The sequence below is a fragment of the Narcine bancroftii genome, chromosome 3 (assembly GCF_036971445.1).
Source record: "Narcine bancroftii isolate sNarBan1 chromosome 3, sNarBan1.hap1, whole genome shotgun sequence".
Taxonomy (NCBI): Eukaryota; Metazoa; Chordata; class Chondrichthyes; order Torpediniformes; family Narcinidae; genus Narcine; species Narcine bancroftii.
The window spans coordinates 353,338,737-353,358,849 of record NC_091471.1 but is presented as its reverse complement, the minus strand read 5'-3'; the positions used below and the strand labels follow the sequence as shown (position 1 = coordinate 353,358,849).

The window sequence follows — 20,113 nt, the reverse complement described above, 5'->3', positions numbered from 1 at the left end:
TTTATTCATTTCTATATACCATTGTTGTATTCTCAAGTTATCTTCTAATTCCAGGCTGACATAATACATTTTTTTGCTACGGCTATGGCTATCCTAACAAATCTTTTTTGTACACCATCCAAATCAAGTCCAAATTCTTTGATTTTTTATGTTACTTAGGAGGAAGATCTCTGGGTCCTTTGGTATATTGCTTTCTGTAATTTTATTTAATATCTGGTTTAGATCTTCCCAAAATTTTTTCATTTTCTCACACGTCCAGATTGCATGAATTGTTGTTCCCATTTCTTTTTTACAACGAAAACATCTGTCAGATACTGTTGGGTCCCATTTATTTAACTTTTGAGGTGTAATGTATAGCCTGTGTATCCAGTTATATTGTATCATATGTAACCTCGTGTTTATTGTATTTCTCATAGTTCCAGAGCACAACTTCTCCCGTTTCCTTCTTTATCTTTATGTTTAAATCTTGTTCCCATTTTTGTTTAGTTTTACCATTTGTTTCCTCATTCTCCTTTTCTTGCAGTTTAATATACATATTTGTTATAAATTTTTTGATTATCATTGTATCTGTAATCACATATTCAAAATTACTTCCCTCTGGTAACCTCAGACTGCTTCCCAATTTGTCCTTCAAGTAGGATTTCAGTTGGTAGTATGCCAACACTGTATCTTGAGTTATATTATATTTATCCTTCATTTGTTCAAAGGATAGTAATTTATTTCCTGAAAAACAATTTTCTATTCTTTTGATCCCTTTTTTCTCCCATTCTCTAAAGGAAAGGTTATCTATTGTAAAAGGGATTAACTGATTTTGCGTCAGTATTAGTTTTGGTAATTGGTAATTTGTTTTATTCCTTTCTACATGAATGTTCTTCCAAATATTGAGCAGATGATGTAATACTGGAGAATTCCTACGTTATACCAATTTTTCATCCCATTTATATAATATATGTTCAGGTATCTTCTCCCCTATTTTGTCTAGTTCTAATCTAGTCCAATCTGGCTTTTCCCTTGTTTGATAAAAATCTGATAGGTATCTTAATTGTGCGGCTCTATAATAATTTTTAAAGTTTGGTAGTTGTAAGCCTTCTTGTTTGTACCATTCTGTTAATTTATTTAGAGCTATCCTCGGTTTGCACCCCTTTCCATAAAAATTTCCTTATTATTTTCTTTAACTCCTTGAAGAATTTCTCCATCAAGTGTATTGGCAATGCCTCAAATAGGTATTGTATCCTTGGGAAAATGTTCATTTTAATACAGTTTATCCTTCCTATTAATATTAGTGGTAAGTCTTTCCAATGCTCTAAGTCGTCCTGTAATTTTTTTATTAGCGGATAATAATTGAGTTTATATAGATGGCTGAGGTTTTTATTTATTTGTATACCTAGGTATCGCATTGCTTGCATTTGCCATCTGAATGGTGATTCTTTCTTAAATTTTGAGAAATCCGCATTATTCATTGGCATTGCTTCACTTTTATTTGCGTTAATCTTGTATCCCGACACTTCTCCATATTCCTTCAATTTCTTATGTAATTCTTTTATTGATAATTCTGGTTCTGTTAAGTATACTATAACGTCATCTGCAAATAAACTGATTTTATATTCCTTGTCTTTTATTTTTATCCCTTTTATTTAATTTCTGTTCTTATCAATTCTGCTAGTGGTTCTATAGCTAACGCGAACAATAAGGGTGATAGTGGGCATCCCTGCCTTGTTGATCTGCTTAAGTTAAATTGCTTTGAGAAATATCCATTTACTGTCACTTTCGCCAATGGCCCCTTATATAATGCTTTAATCGAATTAATATACTTCTCTGGTAAACTGAATTTTTGTAATACTTTGAATAAATAATTCCATTCTACTCTGTCAAAGGCCTTCTCTGCGTCTAAAGTAACTGTTACTGTTGGAGCTTTATTCCCTTCTACTGCATGAATTAAGTTAATAAATTTACAAATATTGTCTGTTCGTCTTTTTTTAATAAATCCAGTTTGGTCTAGATTTACTATTTTTGGTACATAGTCGGCTAATCTGTTTGCTAATAGTTTAGCTATTATCTTATAATCTGTGTTAAGTAAAGATATTGGTCTATATGACGCTGGTGCGAGTGGATCTTTCCCTGTCTTTGGTATTACTGTATTTATTGCTGTTTTGCATGAATTTGGTATGCTTTGTTTTTTATCAATCTGGTTGATTACTTCCAGAAGGAGAGGAATTAATAAGTTTAATCTCCACCTATACATTCTTGGAGGGATGTCCTCTAACTCTATTGTCAATATCAAGGGTGAGTGGTCCGATAATATTCTAGCTTTATATTCTGTTTTTCTTACTCTGTCTTGCATACGAGCTAATAACAGGAATAGGTCTATTCTTGAGTATGTTTTATGTCTACCCGAATAATATGAATATTCCTTTTCCTTTGGGTGTTGTTTCCTCCATATATCCAAAAGTTGCATTTCTTGCATTGATTTAATTATAAATTTGGTTACTTTGTTCTTTCTGTTAATTTTTTTCCCAGTTTTATCCATGTTTGAATCCAAATTAAGGTTGAAATCCCCTCCTATTAGTATGTTCCCTTGCGTGTCTGCTATCTTCAAAAAAATATCTTGCATAAATTTTTGATCTTCTTTGTTAGGTGAATATACATTTAGTAAATTCCAAAACTCCGAATATATCTGACATTTTATCATTACATATCTCCCTGCTGGATCTATTATTTCCTCTTCTATTTTAATTGGTACATTTTTACTGATTAATATAGCTACTCCTCTAGCTTTTGAATTATATGACGCTGCTGTTACATGTCCTACCCAATCTCTCTTTAATTTCTTGTGCTCCATTTCAGTTAAATTAGTTTCTTCACGAATGCTATATCAATTTTTTCTTTTTTCAGCAAATTTAGCAGTTTCTTCCTTTTGATTTGGTTATGTATTCCGTTAATATTTAAAGTCATATAGTACAACGTAGCCATTTCATACTTTGTTTATCTTTCCTTTCCGTTTCCTCATCATCACCTTTCCTTCTTATCCATTTCTGCTTTCTTGTTTTGAATACTTTATAAGACAACATTTCTAAAACATCAAACATTTCCCTTATTCTCCTATCTAAAATTTCTTTAACCCCATTATCCCCTCCCCTTCCTGAGTTGCCCTTTATCCCTTGTCGGGCAACCACATCTCCCCTCTCCATTTGGATTTGCGAATTCACTCGCAAGCGTCAACTGATTTCGCAGTGACCGTAACTCCTCCCCACCCAGCACCCCCCAGAAAAGATTTCAATTTTCATATATAACAAAGGTCACTCTCTTAATTCCCTCCTTACTTCCTCTCTTCCCTTTCAATCCCTTAATTCTTATCTATACTCTATATATTTTCCTTTAAATACGGATACACTCATGTACACACACACGTATACTTATATATATATATATATATATATATATAAAAATATAATGTTATATATATTTACATATATATATATATATATTTACATATATATATATATTTACATATATATATATATATTTACATATATATATATATTTACATATACATATATATTTACATATATATATATATATTTACATATATATATTTATATATATATCTCTCTTATCTCCACATACACGTAGTTCGTGGTCATTTTTACTCTCGTTACATGTCTTCATCTCTCTGCCTGTTTTGTAGTTGTTCTGCAAATTTTCGTGCTTCCTCCGGATCCGAGAATAGTCTGTTTTGCAGCCCTGGAATAACTATTTTAAGTACCGCTGGGTACTTTAGCATAAATTTATATCCTTTTTTCCATAGGATCGTTTTTGCTGTATTAAACTCTTTTCTCTTCTTCAAGAGTGCAAAACTTATGTCTGGATAGAAAAAAATTTTTTGACCTTTGTATTCCAGTGGCTTTTTGTCTTCTCTTATTTTCTTCATTGCTTTCTCCAATATATTTTCTCTTGTTGTTTATCTTAAGAATTTTACTAAGATGGATCTTGGTTTTTGTTGTGGCTGTGGTTTCAGGGCTAATGTTCTATGTGCCCTTTCTATTTCCATTTCTTCCTGTAATTCTGGTCTTACTAGGACCCTGGGGATCCAATCTTTTATAAATTCTCTCATATTCTTGCCTTCTTCATCTTCCTTAAGGCCCACTATCTTTATATTATTTCTTCTATTATAATTTTCCATTATATCTATCTTCTGAGCTAACAGCTCTTGTGTCTCTAACTTTTTTATTAGATTCTTCTAATTGCTTTTTTAAGTCCTCTACTTCCATTTCTACGGCTGTTTCTCGTTCTTCCACCTTGTCCACTCTTTCCTATATCTGACATGACCATCTCTATTCTATTCATTTTTTCTTCTGCACTTTTAATTCTTCTTTTTATTTCACTAAATTCTTGTAATTGCCATTCTTTTACTGATTCCATATATTCTTTAAAAAAGAATATATCCATTGTCTTGCCTTTCCCTTCTTCTTCCATTTCTCTATGTTCTTCTTCTTCTTCTTCCTCTGGGTTGGTCATCTGTTGCTTCCTTGTTTTCTTTTTACTCTCTTCTTTCTTGTTCTCGTTGTTTTCTATGTTCTCTTCCTGTTGTTGTGTTGCAGCTGTCATCCTCAGCTGTGGAGATCGACTCCTCAGCTGGTCCCCCCTCCCATCAGTGTTTTTTTTTCATGCGCATCGCGCATGCGTGACTCCTCGCGCATGCGCGGTTGCGCACTTTTACTTGGCTCCGCGAGCCATTTTTGTAGTCCCGAGCTCGGGACTTCCACTGACCTTAGGGAGCGGGCTTCTCTCTCCGCGGTGGGCCTCCTCGAACAGGTAAGGCCTTCACCTTCTTCCTCCGACGTTCTTTCTTCTCTTCTTCCTGTTGCTTTCGACTTTTCTTTCTTCGCTGCCATTTTCTTCCCACCTTTAGTTTCACTTTGTTTTAATTTTTATTCTTGTACCTTTGTGTTTTGTGTATTTTTTTTTAAACTTTTCCAGAGAGGGCTGGAGTTCCCTGACCGGCCACTACTCCATCACGTGACTCCTCCCTCCCCTCCCACACTTGATGTCACTCCGTCCTAATTCAGCCATGATAAAGAGCCTCAAAACAAAACCGTGTGACCGTTTCTCTCCACAGCACTGCCTGACCCACTGAGTCCCTCCTGCTTCTTGTTATTTGCTCAAGGTTCCAGCAACTGTAGCTTTTGCATTTCCTAGAACAGACAAGATTTCCTTAAGTGTAGTTATAATGGTCCCTGCCATGGAGAGGAAGATTGCATCAACTTTGGCTACTACTCCTGCGATCTGCTGGCCACGATCCACTTGAATGAGGGAGCTTGGAGGCAGGAAGAGAACACCTTGACAGGTTGAATGGCCTACTTGGTTACACTGGACAATGAAGATTTTGTTTCTTGAACACTTTTGGGTGCATTTTATGGATTTTGGGGAGGTGATCACTTTTTTTTCCCCACAGAACTTATTTTTGTGTTTTCCTGTCATATTTTTTAAACAGGCTTCAAGCTACAAAACCATGAAGTGCAGTGCGTCATTGAAAGTTAATTTTCTGACCTTGGTGCAGTGACAAACACAGTGAAAGGTTTCATCAGGACATTGTGACCATGGAAAAGCAGTATCATGGTAACTGGAATCCATCAATGCCGGCCGACTATTGTTGGGCACTGACACGGAGGCATCAGATGCGGAGCATAAACGAAAATCAACGGCAAAACATTTTTAGGTCAGTTGAACTAACGCAATCGTGTCAGCATCATTATGTGATTAAACAGGATAAATTCAATAAATGTTTCTCCATCTTCCTACATAATTCAGCAAATCTGAAATTATCTTTGTGTTCAGCTTGAAGTTGTCTATCATAATCCCATTTTTTTTTCAGGAAGCAAACCCAGTGTTACCTACCTCCCAGCTGCCTCCGTGAAGTCATCTCCCCAGTTGGACCTGACCTCAGTCTAAATGAAGCGTCTAGAATGGTGGAGAGACAGCAGGCAGAAGGAGTCAAGAAACGATTGCAACTAGAATCCTGCATGTTCCACAGGAGATATGCTCACCTTGCACCATCGGACAAGAATGCCTCCAGGTCGCTCTGTCAGTTCCTCTATCTGGACTGGAGGGCGAGATGCTATTGCTCCATGAGTAGAGATTCGGTCCTTAACAGAACTCAGGAAACCTTCGTCCAACTGAACAGATAAACTCGGAACTTCCACCAGTGAAGGGACTTCAGGCAAACTAGTTTAAACAGGGAAAGAGCAAGGAGAGAGCGTTGAATAAAATGCAGGCAACAGAAACTCCCACATCCCCAGTAGGCTGCAGATCTCCACAAAACATTGACCAATCCTCCATATTGTAGTTTACAGCTCAGAGGCAAGGCCGATCACCAATTATTGTTTAAATGCAGCTGACAGGTAGAAGAGACGTCAGTATTCATCATGCAAGAAATGATGTATCCAACATGCAGGGCTCTGCCAGAGCTAGTCTGGATTACAAACTTAAGACTCCATTCCCCACATTTGCTTAAAAACAGAGTAAATATTAAGTAAGAAGGTACCTGTCAAGTTGGATCTGCAGAGCTTTCTTCGTGAAGCTTCCAAGCTTCTCCTCTGCTGTTCCACAGAGAACCGCGGCCTCTCCTGCAAGGCCACAAATGCAGTCAGCCAACTTTCTCCCATTCCATGTTCCCTACTCTGTCACATCACGCAGCTCCTAATGTCTAAAAATCAAATTTATTAGTCATTTCACAATTGCAGGGGGTTTAGCAGGCACAAGTAACATGGCCCAATGGTTTATACTGCATGTCAACCTCTTCCACACTACTGGCATGTTGTTTATGAATTGCGTTGGAGCTGAACTGGACTACACATCACAAGTGTAGGGGGAATGGCACAGGGGACCAGGCTGTCAGTCAGAGAAGTGGTGGTGATGAGAGTAGAAGGCAGTGGTAGGTCGACATGGTTTAGTTGTAAACATGCCCTGTGGTGTCAGAATACAGGAGGGAGAGCAAGAATTTGGGCAAGTGCTGCCAAAAGAATCTTGTTCTTGGCATTACCAAGCCCAAGGGGCTTACTGTGGAAGGGGGTTGGGGGGGGCGAAGCATCACATCTTCACATGCAGGACGGCGGTGGAGAGTAGAGGCAAAAGTGAAGGAAGTACACCCACATCACTACTTTCTAAGAGATCCAAGGTGGTTTAGCATGTCGTGAGACACTCCATCGAGCACACATCTGCTTCTAGCAGATTTTCTACTTATCGGTAGAGATAGAAAAACTGTACTCAAGAAAAGATGCGCATACAAATGAGAGAAATGTAAACCAACTGACTGTGTAACACAGAAATATTCAATAATAAATAAAGTACAAAGTAGAGGTCCTTAAATGAGTCCCTGATCGAGTTTGTCATTGAGGAGTCTGATGGTGGAGGGGTAGCAGCTGTTCCTGAATCTGGTGGTGTGAGTCTTGTGGCACCTGTACTTCTTCCCTGATGGCAGCACCGAGAACAGAGCGTGTGCTGGGTAGTGTGGATCCTTGATGACTGATGCTGCTCTCCAAGGCAGCGTTCCCTATAGATGTTCTCGATGGTGGGGTGGATTTTGCCTGTCATGTCCTGGGCTATGTCCACTACCTGCATAGTTCCAGCAAGCAAGAATTGTGTATATGACAATAAACTCTCCTGCTCATAACCTCAGAGAGCAGTGGTGAGAAAGAAAGAAAAACACAGGGTTGTTGTCCATCACCTCACTATTTCCCAAAGAACCCTGTAGCGATGTTCAATGTTGCTGTTGCAAGATGTTAAAACACACTCCCACAGAAAGATCCTACAAACAGCAATGACAATCAGATCATCTTTAGGCAGGTGATAGTTGAGAACAATGCAGTGCTAAAGGGTCTTCACACACATCCCAAGGACTAATAGGATCTCTGCTGAACTGTTCATCTGAGGGTTACCCTGTCAGGATATCCTTCCCTCTGTGCTGCCTCAAGTAAGCAAGCCTCGATTTTGTTGCTCAATTTTCTGGAATGGGACTTGGATGCTCCACCATCCAAGCCTAGTCAAGGGTGCTGTCCCATGAGTCATAGGTCAAAGGGCCTTACCTTCCTGGAGCAGCTCCTCAGCAGTGTTCACTCCATGTTCAATTAACTTCTGACAATCATCCAGGGGCTTGATGCTCTCATCTTCAACTTTATCCACCTCATGAAGGAGAAACATTAACCGTTCGTCCAGCAGCTTGATCACTGTGGCTTTCAGTTCTTCAAAGTGGTGTTGCAGGGCATTGCGTGTCTCTGCAGCACTCCCATTGATCTGGATAGAGTGCAAAAATAGAAGACAATGATTAGAGACCAGACTATCCCCAACTGAAATTGAATTAGATGCAGCAGTGCTGAACAGATCGTGGACTTAGCAACCATTCTGGCAGACTAATGATATCATTTCATGATACACTATTGTACAATGGAGTCAAGTTTATTGTCTTCTGATTGTACAAGTACAACCTGAAGAAACAGCGTTCTCCGGTCCTCGGGTCAAAACACACAGTCGTAAACCAGACTTAATACACAAAGAAAAAATACATAGGCAGGAAAAGTATTTCACCTACACAAATAAATAAATAGTTTCAGGAGTATGAGAGTCTCGGATGATCAGTGCGACCAGTTCCTTTGGTCATTCAGTATTCTCACTCCCCGCGGGAAGAAGCTGTTCCTCAGCCTGGTGCCGCCTCTGATGCTTCTGTATCTCTTCCCCAGCAGGAGCAGCTGAAAGATGCTGTGTGCTCAATGATTTTGCACACCCTCTTCAAACAACGATCCCAGTAGATCACATCAATTGGTGGGGGAGGGAAGAGGGGCAGGGTGAAGAGAGAGAATCCTCTCTGCCTCTCTTGTGGTCCTGTGGATTGACTTCCAAACCATTTCTCTGCAGCAACCGTACCACACTGTGATGCAGCCAGCCAGGATGCTCTCGATAGAGCTCCCGCTTCAGTCTTCTCAGGAAGTGCAGTCACTGTTGTGCCTTTGTGACAAGTGAGGAGATGTTGTGTGTCCATGATAGCTCACTAGTTACATGAACTCTAAGGAACTTGGTGCTGTCCACTCTCTCTACTACTGCAAGAGCTTAGCAGATCAGACAGAATCCCTAGACAATGTTTCGAGTATGGATCCTTTATCATGATCGAGGGGTAAAATTATTAGGGAGGGAGAAAAAAAGTTAGAGAATGAGAAGAAAAATTGAATACAGTATAATTCCTGTTATTCTAATTGAATCCACCAGCAAAATAAAATAGCAGAAATAGGTAAAAAATAGAGAAGTTTAAAATCCGTACACCTCGCCGATAGTTCGCCAATCCACACAGCATGAAATCTCAAGCAACCAGAAAATTTACCTATCTGGTATCTAACAATCCCCATGGGTGCCAGCTATCAGAGGTTTTACTGTATATGAGTGAAGAAATGGAAACAGTGGCATCACTTTCAGGTGGTGGTGTTACCCAAAATTAGGAGACTCAGTACTTATTTCTGACATTCTACGAGATACCAAATTAAAACGCTCAGGATTTCAGTTACCAAGGCCCCAGGCTCTGAAATTGCTCTCTCAATTCTTCTCAGCAACTTTACAGCACTTCTTATAAAATTTCCCTGCCCAGTTATTGCATTGTACATTTTAATATCTCCTCTTGGGGCTTGGTGTCAGGTTGTTTGATAATGCTGTGAAATGCAAAGATGTTTATTAATACACATCGCTAGTGCTCCCCAATAAAGCACCACATTTGTGAATGATGTGATATGCCCAGGTTGGCTAGCTATTGCCAAAAGTGTATCATCTTTTACCATTCACCAGCTGGTCATACACTGACAGCTGGCAAGCCAAGGGTTTGGAGGGCAACTCCTGCCTACCACTCTACATTCAACACATGATGTTGTACAAAGGAGGGGAAGAAAAGAGAAGAGGGACCATATTAATGCTGATATACTCTGAACGGAGTAAAAAAGAGCAAAAAGGTATTCCAAAGACACAAAGTAAGCTCCCATAACAGATAATCCATTTCATCCAAAGGGCTAAATGTGGGCCAGTTTAATGTTAAAACCCAATGCAGCATTCAATCAATACACAAAAATGCAGCAATGAATGCTTGCTTCATCATGTGGAGAATCGCTGGAGGAAGTTACAAAGATCGGACGGGGGCAAGGACAAGATATCTGAACTCGTTCACAACATGGGTGAACCACGTGATTGAATCTTAACCATCTTCTCAGGGGCATTAATGGAAGGACACCAGTATCACCAAGTCTGAGGGAGAATAAATGAAAGGTGAAAGTGTAGACTAGCAAAATACTCATGGATAATGTGCAGAAAGACTGCAGGAACCAATAATATGGTAGAAATGGTTAAAACTAGTGTTTTAACTTTTGGAACGCAAGGGTTCAATCAGGCAGACGCAGCATGGTTTTAGAAAGGGAAGATCTTGTTTGACAAACTTGTTAGGATTCTTTGAGGATATAATGGGTGCGGTGGATAGAGGGGAACAGGTTGATGTGTATTTGGATTTCCAGAAAGTGTTTGATAAGGTGCTGCACAAGAGACGTATCAGTAAGTTACAGGAAAGTGGAGTCCGGGGAAGTATATTGGCATGGATCGAAAATTGGTTGACAGGAGGCAGAGAGTCGGGATAAGTAGGAGTTTTTCAGGTTGGCAGAGAGTGGTAAGTGGGGTGCCGTAGGGGTCAGTGCTAGGCCCACAACTTTTCATCATTTACATTGATGACTTGGAGGAGGGGACACAATGTGGTGTAGCCAAGTTTGCAGATAACACCAAATTGAGTGGAAGAGCAAATTGTAATGAGGATGTGGAGAGTCTACAGAGGGATATAGTTAAGCTGGATGAGTGGGCAAAGGTCTGGCGGAAGAGTACAATGTTAGTAAGTGTGAGGTTATCCACTTTGGCAAGAAAAATAAAAGAGCTGAATATTATTTAAAGGGTGAAAAACTACAGCATGCTGTTGTTCAGAGGGACTTGGGAGTGCTTGTGCATGAATCGCAAAAGGTTAGGTTGCAGGTACAGCGGGTTATTAAGAAGGCAAATGGAATGTTGACCTTCATCGCTAGAGAAATTGAATTCAGGAGTAGGGAGGTAGTGTTGCAACTGTATAAGGTACTGGTGAGAGCGCACCTGGAGTACTGTGTCCAGTTCTGTTCTCCATATTTAAGCAGGGATATACTGGCTTTGGAGACGGTCCAGAGGAGGTTTACTAGGTTGATCCCTGGGATGAAGGGGTTGACTTATGATGAAAGATTAAATCGTCTAGAATTGTATTCGCTCGAGTTCAGAAGAATGAGAGGAGATCTTATAGAAACTTATAGGATTATGAAGGGTATGGATAGGGTAGATGTAGGAAGGTTTTTTGAGCTGGCCGGGGAAACTAAAACGAGAGGACACAGTCTCAAGATTTGGGGGAGTAGATTTAAGACAGAGATGAGAAAAAATAGTTTTTCCCAGAGAGTAGTGAATGTTTGGAATTCTCTATCCAGGGATGTGGTTGAGGCTGCTTCATTAGGCACATTTAAAATTCGGTTAGATAAATTTTTACATGATAGAGGAATTAGGGATTATGGGGAGAAGGTAGTTAGGTGGAGATAGATCATAAATTAGATCAGCCATGATCTTATTGAATGGCGGAGCAGGCTCGATGGGCCATTTTTGGCCTACTCCTGTTCCTATTTCCTACATTCCTATAATGGGATACCTGACCATTTAGAAGCAAGCTGAATTTAAAACTGCTAATGCTAGCTGAGACTAGCCTTGAGTGGGGCTGAGACACTAAAACCAGGGGGTGGTGGTGTCAGGTGTAACAGAATACAGAATAGAGAGAATCATTAAGCTGTGCTCAAAGACTAAATGGTTCTCCGCTCTTACACCTGGTCATACCAGGAAATTCATATTGGAATGAAAGCAAGACAATTTAGCCTTTGATAAGGTCCTCTATGTGCCACTTCGAACTGTAACGACGACAAGCACATAATGAAAAGCTATCAACCAACTTGAGAATTGACCAATCAACCAATCCACATCCGATATAGTCAAATTTAAATCCTGTTAATTTTAACTAATGAAGTCTGATGTTAGCATAACAATTTCTCATAGATAATAGATATTAAATCTTTACAAGGTTTTACTACTAATCTTATATAGTGGTTAGGTAAGGGTTTTGAGTTTTTCTCCTTTACTTTTTTTTGTATTACACGTATTAGAGTTTTTCATCCACGAAAAGGTATGAATATGAATTATGTATATGATTTACAATTCATTTATGTTTTTGTTATATAAATGCCTCAACTTTGTGTAACTATCCATATCATCTTATTGAATTGTACCTTTTTGTATGTTCTTTATAAAAATTAATGAAAATGTTTTAAAAATAAAAAAGATTAAATGGTGCATACATTGAAAGATTTATCAGACATTGAATGGGGAGGGCAAGAAAGTATCATGCCAATTTATCCACTCACCTGTGTAAGTTACCACTTTAGCCGGTGAAATTTAGAAATGTTGAAGGCTACTAGATTCTCTTCACATCAGATTAACAAAAACTACTTTCCAAGATTCCATCTTCAAATTAATTTCCACAGGAAATAAACTTTGTCATGAGAAAGGGATTTCAGGGAAAGGAGGTGCTTGAAGAAAGAGCTCACAGGCACTGTGAATAGAACAGAGCAAACTGATCCCCAAACTCTGTTTTAAGGTGAGTGGAGGAAAGTGCAGGTGAATCTTCAGGGTTTTTTTTATATATACAGAGAGCAGTGGGTGCTAGACATTGGAGTAGCAATGGAAGCTAGTAGGACAGGGGCATTTAAAAAAAATCTCTTGGATAGGCACATGGATGCAAGAAAAATAGAGAGAAATGAGTGTAAGGTAGGGAAGGGATAAATTATTTTGCGTAGGTTCACATAGGCTGGTACAACTTTGCAGGACCAAGAGCTTATACTGTGTTATAATCTGAATGTAGCGAAGCGCAAAAGTCTGCAGACACCATGACTGAAGTAAAATCACAATACTGGAGAAACTCAGCAGGTCAAGCAGCGTACTTTATGTACAATGTAGAAGCTCTAAGCCTATGTGTAACACTCCATCTGAAACAAAAAGGCAATCACATCTACTATCATTCAGTAAAGGGATTCCACTCCACACCTACAAAACCAAGGGCCTCTATTAACCTGCTCCTACTGTACTACTATCTGGTCCTTCGATACTGAAGCATAATTTCAGATTTATTGTCAGAGTACACACAACCCTGAGATTCTTGTTCCTGAGGACAAAACAGAATTACACACACACACACACACACACACACACACACACACACACACACACACACAAGAAATGCAAACAAACTGACTGTGCTATACAGAGGGGAGGGGGTGTTAGGGAAAGAAAATCAATAAACTGCAAAAGTAAGAAATCTTAAAATGAGTCCCTGATTGAGTTTTTTGTTGAGGAGTCTATTGTTGTTCGTCCTTCAAAGTCGATGATGACCATGGCTTCAAAGTCAAATAGAATATTGGTGGCTGTAGGCCCAGAGGTGATTGGCGAGGCCAATCCAGGCCCTGAAGGCTCGCCCACACGTGGGACACAAGTGGGTGGGTGCTGTCGTAGCAGTGAATGATGCCTGGACCTTGAGCACAGCACACTTTCGTTGAACCTCAATGATGCACCTAACTTTAGCTGCACCGGCTCCTGTGGTGATCTTGCTGTGCCAAGCAGGACGGTCGAGGGCAAGCGTCTCCCACACAAGTTGATGTCGACACCCAGGCCTTTGAAGGACGCTTTGGGGAGTCTAATTATGGCATGCTAACACAGTGAAAAATCTGGACCACTTTTGTATCTCAGGAATTACCTCTCACCAGACATTGATGATTAAACTGATTACTGCATGTCGTCTATGGAGTAAAATTATTTGGAGATCAAGACCTGGCAAAAACTCATGGTCACCCTGCAGCAGTAATCCCTCCCTTATGTTTCTGAGACCTGGACACAATATGCCCATTTGGAGTCTGCTACTTAAAGTAAATTTTGCAGAATAAATATTGCATGAATTTCATTTGCAATTATTTTTCCATGGAGGACATCATGAATTATAAATTTATGAAAGAAAAGAGAATTTAAGAAAAAGAATAGCAACTCAATTTTATGCTCCAATACTGGCATTGTCAATTCCACCTTTTGCTTAAACCTGCCACCAAGATGGTTCCTATTTGTTGACTACAGTAAAGCTCTGGTATCTTGAATTCAAGCAATCGACAGCCTCAGGCAACCAGCAAAAAAAAGGAAAATAAATGTAAAAATTACAAAAACAGGTTAAAATTTCATAAGTTTAAAATTGCAAAAGTAAATGTTCTCTGAAGTTACACATAAACCTTTGATGAAGACGGAAGGAAATATTCAACCAGGGGAGTGCTTTGGTCGTGCTTTGCTCATAGCAGCTGTTTGAATAAAGTTATATGAAACAGTAATGGCACCACCAATGATAAACAGCTGGTTGATGCCACTCGCTGTTGGGATGACTCTCTTTAAGTGCCTCCTTATCCCTATTTAGTAAGAGTTGCCCTTGTCAGATACTTTATCTGTAAACTTGGAGGAGGGGAGGTTATTGTTCATCTTTGGGGCAGCTCTGTGGAGGGGGAGGAACCTGCAGATGCAGCGACAGTTAAATGTTTTCAAAGTATGTGACCAAAAATAAAGTAAAATGCTTTAAGCTTTATATATTCATGCAAGTGAAATTTGTTTTGTGCAAGAAAGAATAGTATTTTTGTCTTTTAAAATGTTTATTCTTATTTCAGGTGTATTAGTTGGTCATGGTAAGAGCAAATCCCAAGCAACCAGAAAATACACTTATCTGCCATCTACTAATCCCAAGGGTTTTACTGTATTTCTAATGCTTCATTCTTTCCTCATGCTAAATGATAATAACTTCAATATTCAAAAATTTACCAGGGTTGTAGATCAATTGGATGTAAATGGGCAGCAAGGGCTTGTTGGCCGAAAGGGCCTACAACCATGTTGCATGTCTAAAAAAATTCACCAGCAAATGATGCCCTTCAAACACCTTTTTTAGCAATTATGTTTTTCATATTTCAACTCAATTGTGAAAGGAAATGATGCAACAAGCCACACGAGCCTCTGTCACTATTATCTTGACTGTCAATCTCTTCCTTAGACAGCAAAAAGGGGAAAAAACAGGAAGGAATTTAATAGAAGTCTGTGCTTTGGCATGAGCTGCATTCCACCATCTGTTGGCATTATCACTCGTACATGGGATAAAAACGTTTTACTCTCAGTGTCCAATCTGAACGGAAACAAAATTACAACTGAACAAGCGACTGGTGTATGATCCAGTGATCATTGGGGGGGATCAGAGGTGGAGAGGGTTAAGTTCTTGGGAGTCACTACTCAGAGGATCTTTCCTGGACCCACCCTCTGATGACATTGTGAAGAAAGCCCACCAGCACCTCTACTTCCTCAGGAGTTTGCGGAGGTTTGGTGTGACATCAGAAATTTTCCACAGATGTGTGGTGGAAAGTACGCTGGCCTGCTGCATCACAGTTTGGCATGGGGACACCAAGTCATCCAAAGAATAGTGGACACACCCAGGATATATAACCATTTACGGAGCGGAAACAGGCCATGTTGGCCTTTCGATTCCGCACCGGTTCACTGATTTTATCACAGGCAAAATCCTCCCCACCATCGAGAATGGGGAGGATGACTTGGTGTCCCCATGCCAGACCGTGATGTGCAGTTTTGCATGTTGTTTGAAATATTTTTTTTTTACTTTGGCAATCTAATATTTTTCCTACTTCTTTGCAATTTTTGTGATTTACAATCTAGTAACTTTCTGATCTATCATATCTCTTGCTTAATATTCCCATCCCATTCTAGTCAAGCTCTGCAGCTGAGGACTGCTTAAACTACGAAAGTATTAACTCTTTGTTGGCCTACGTAGCATAGTAGAAGCCCCCCCCTCTCATAATTCGTTACATTCCTTCCTTTTATCATTCCATGATAACTTATTTGGTCATTAGAATATGGTTTACCTTTCCATTCTACACCATGTTCACAACTATTCACATGACCTGTTATCTGTGAACTTCAGCAAGACATCTAGCTTGAGCTTTGAGAACAGCATGGTCTTGGTTCTCACGACTTGCAGATACACTACCAAAAGAAAACAAATTTCTTTAACAGACTCTAGTATTTTCCCATAAAAAATATTCATTTTAAACCTTCTCTTGCTACTGAAACTTATAGAATGGAAAGAAGCAAATCTACACTGTAATTATTTCACAATAACCACTTCCAAGTTGGTTTTAAGACATGAATAGATCAGACAAAAGAATCACAAGAGCAACACAACCAATAGAATGATGGCTTGGATGCATAATCCCTGAATAAATATTGTTTGCTGCAAAAATTCAAAGGGGAGTATCCTCAACTCTGCTCCCCCCAATCTCCAATATTCTACTATACAGGTTAGTACCGAGACTGCAACTGGGACCGTAAACGCCGAAGGAGTGGAAGACGATTTCTTCAGAATCAGAATTTATTGTCAAGAATGTCATGAAATTGAGTGTCTTTTTAATATCCAATAGCTGGGAAGCCGCTGCGTGAATTGGCTTTCACATTGAATTGGTAGATTACAGTATAGATTGTAGAGATTTGCTTCTTTTCTTTCTTCCGGACTTCAACTGGCTTTGCGAGTTTCTCAGGATGATGCAAGAGTTGAAATGTGGCAACAACAATCTAGTAACTGGGTGAAAACCCGCCTTTGTCCATTCTTTTAGAATATTATATTATTTTGCCTGCTAAGTTTGAGAAAATGCATTCGAAGGTAATTATTATTTAATTTCAAATTTGGATTCAAGGTCCTTAGGTACAATTATGCCAGCTTAATAAATAAACAAAAATACTTGAAATTTGAAAATGATTGTGAAGTACACACACACAAGAACAATCTCCAATGAAGAAAAGTTGAACAGGTTAGAGTATAGGAGAATGCAAGTGGGACATGTTGAGGTGTCAGGACAGAGGGATGTGGAGAGGATGGTTCTCCCTGTGGGAGAATCGATATGGAGAGGTTATTATTTAAAAATAAGTAGTCCCCACTTAAAACAGATTAGTAATTCCCCCCCCCCCCCCCCCCTCTGAAGATGGTGAGTCTTTGGACTCACTATAGAGTGGTGGAAACAGAGCTTTTCAATATTTTTAAAACAAAAAGTAGAGTGATGCTTGATAAGGGAGTAAAGATTTGTTGTAGTAGGCAAATGGGAATATAGATCTGAGGTTCCAATCAGCTCAACCATGCAGAGGAGTCTTGCAGTCCAATGCCCTACTCCCAATTTGTGTTTTACATGCAACCAAATGCTCTGAGAGCGAATGAAGAACCTTCACAAAGCAGTTACATTATAATGCAATAAACATAACAGTCAATTTAAAAGCACAAGCCTCTGCAAGCAGGAATGGGGTAATATCTATACAATATGTTTTTAGTGAAACCAATGCTGGTCAAAGTACTCTGGATAATTACCTTGCCTTTCGTTGAAATGACAGCAATCAGATCTTAGAAAAGTACAAAGCTGGTGGAGGAGAGGGCAATTCAGCACCTCAATGCTGATCATATAACTTCAGGACCCTCTTCTTGCTTTCTCTCCATACCCCTTGATATCTTTAGCAAATGGGGTCACATTCAGCTACCTTCTGAGTATATTTAATGAGTATATTTAAACAACTTTGGAAATTCAAAAAGATTAACTCTGAATGAAAAGGTTTCTCCTCATCTCAATCATAAATGGTTCCTCCTTCTCCTTAGACCAGTGGTTCTCAACCTAGGTACTCTGTAGTTAGTAAGGGATTACTTAAGGTGGTGTGAGTGGGGGTGAAAAAGGTTGAGAACTACTGTCTTAGACTGTAAACCCTTGTTCCCCAACATCAGGAACATTCTTCTTGTACAAACCCTGTCCAGTCCTGTCAGAGTGTTAGATGTCCCAATGAATACAACCCTGGCCCGTCCAGTCTTTCTTCATCCATCAGACCTGTCATCCAAGGGATCCGGTCTGGTGAATCTTAGCTGCACCTCCTCATCCAATTAAAAAAATGCATTCAAGGAGAATGTGAACATGAAATCTAGGCTGACACTTCCATCAAAGCTATTGCGGATTTGGGGCAGTCAAATTGTGGTGTTCACCATCTACCTGCTTGGGGAGAAGTAAACAATGCCAAAGTATTTTCTCTGAAGGCAACTTCTCTGAAGGTTACTTACATTGTACAATGTTCATATGCACCAAAATTTTAACTTGCTGAAACTGAACAGATGCTTTGTAAAAAAAGTACAAAAACTTTTAGCATACTTAATTGAAGTAAAAAGAGACAACTCCAATCTCATTGCCTCACAAGCAATATTAATGAATCCAAGTTTGCTCAGAAATTTGGCAGTTCAGAAAAGTGCCTCTGGTGTTAAAAAATCAGTTTATTCAGCTGAGAAAATTATTGGAGCTAGCAAGGCCTGGCACAAGGCCTGCTTCTACTTTTTCCTCCAGTTGAAGCAGTAATACCACTTATTGGTAATGGCAGAAAATGTACACAGCATACACATGTAAACAAATAAAGAAATGTTAACAGGCTGACTGCAATACAGAGAGAAAAAAAAAAAAATCGATAAAGGTCCTTGAGGAGTTGGATGGTGGAGGGGTAGCAGCTGTTTTGAATCTGGTGGTCCGTGCCTTGTGGCACCTATACCTCTTTCCTGATGGCAGCAGTGAGAACATAGTGTGTGCTAGGTGGTGTGAATCCTTGATTTCTGCTGCTCTCTAACAACAGCATTTCCTGTAGATGTTCTCGATGGTGGGAAGGGTGGTGGTGGTGCTCTGGGTTCAGTACACCCCACATAAATAAACACGCTAAATCATGTGATCTTCGATGTCCAAAAGGGCTAGATTTATGCAGAAATAGTACCATTTCCACGCTCGTCCTTGGGTCACACAATCCTGATCGAGACTTGTGTTGTTTCTTAATCAGGTCAAAGACTACATTACATGTAAACACAAGGAACTCAGAGTAGAAAGATATGACATTGAACAGAAGTTGGCAAAAATATTTACACTTCTTTAAAAAAAAACTAAGTCCAAAACCTAATGTAGTTGAATATAACTCAAACAAATAACAAAGACAGCAATAGTTCATGAAAATCCACTCAAAAGGCAACCAGGGATGTGTTAGCTACTAGTCAGCTACTTCCATGCCACATGAACAAATGCACGTCTAAATGGCCAATCACCTCCTGGTTATGTGCTGAATTTTGTTGAAATTGGCTATTCTATAGCAGTTGATACTATAATTCAATGGTTGTGAAGTAGTTTGGAACAGCCGGAGGAGGTCATTTAGTTTAATGAGTTTCTCCTTACTGAACAAAGGCATCCTTGCTCCCAAAAATCAGGAAAGCAACTGACCTGTTTCCTTGCCTGATTCAGGCCCTGTAGTCGCTGTTCTAATTCATCCTTATAATTCTTTGCTGCCTCAATACTCTCCTTTGCTTCTGTAAGTAGCTCAGCCTGAATTTCAATTTCCATCATTGCAATCTTCTCCTATGCAAAACAAGAATGAGAAATAGTTAGGTCCACAGGACAACAGTGAAATTTGACTTAAAGTTAACTTTTTATTCCACCCTAGCCTGAAACATTGAATGTGTCTCCTTCTACAGATGTAACCAATGGCTCCAGCATTTTTATCAATAGTTCAACTCACTTACTAAAGAATTCTTAATCAATCAAGAATAGGATGAGTTATGGTGATTAAATCTCAGATTATTATAGCAGTGCTTAGGAGGAATGCAGGCACCCAATTACAAATCCCAGCCCACATACCGAAGAACCCATCCCAGCCTGGACACACACTATTCTCCCATAGTGAAATTGCACTCTAACTCGTTACTTCCTTGCAGCCATCAAGCTCCTAAATGAACCCCACAACAGTGCCCTCATGCTGCCCTTGCTTGTACCAATTCACCTTTTCACTACAACACCCCACTCTGTAATTGTGGCTGCAGAAGCTACAGGAGCACTGGAGGCAAATCCAGGAAACCTAT

General features: G+C 39.4%; 1 protein-coding gene across 5 annotated transcripts in view; it reads right to left on the bottom strand.

The window, feature by feature from the left end:
* crlf3 (cytokine receptor-like factor 3) overlaps positions 1 to 20,113 on the bottom strand; it is a 70,918-nt gene that overhangs the window by 14,696 nt on the left and 36,109 nt on the right. For 2 of the 5 annotated variants that reach the window (XM_069929849.1, XM_069929850.1), the window contains 4 exons: positions 19,479 to 19,613; positions 8,082 to 8,289; positions 6,542 to 6,623; positions 6,045 to 6,222 (listed from right to left, as the gene is read on the bottom strand). In XM_069929849.1, the coding sequence (XP_069785950.1) occupies positions 6,045 to 6,222; positions 6,542 to 6,623; positions 8,082 to 8,289; positions 19,479 to 19,601 (591 nt within the window). In that variant the 5' untranslated portion in view covers positions 19,602 to 19,613. Of the gene's footprint in view, positions 1 to 6,044; positions 6,223 to 6,541; positions 6,624 to 8,081; positions 8,290 to 16,070; positions 16,192 to 19,478; positions 19,614 to 20,113 lie in introns of those variants that run through there. The other 3 variants (XM_069929851.1, XM_069929853.1, XM_069929852.1) reach the window with 2 other exon arrangements.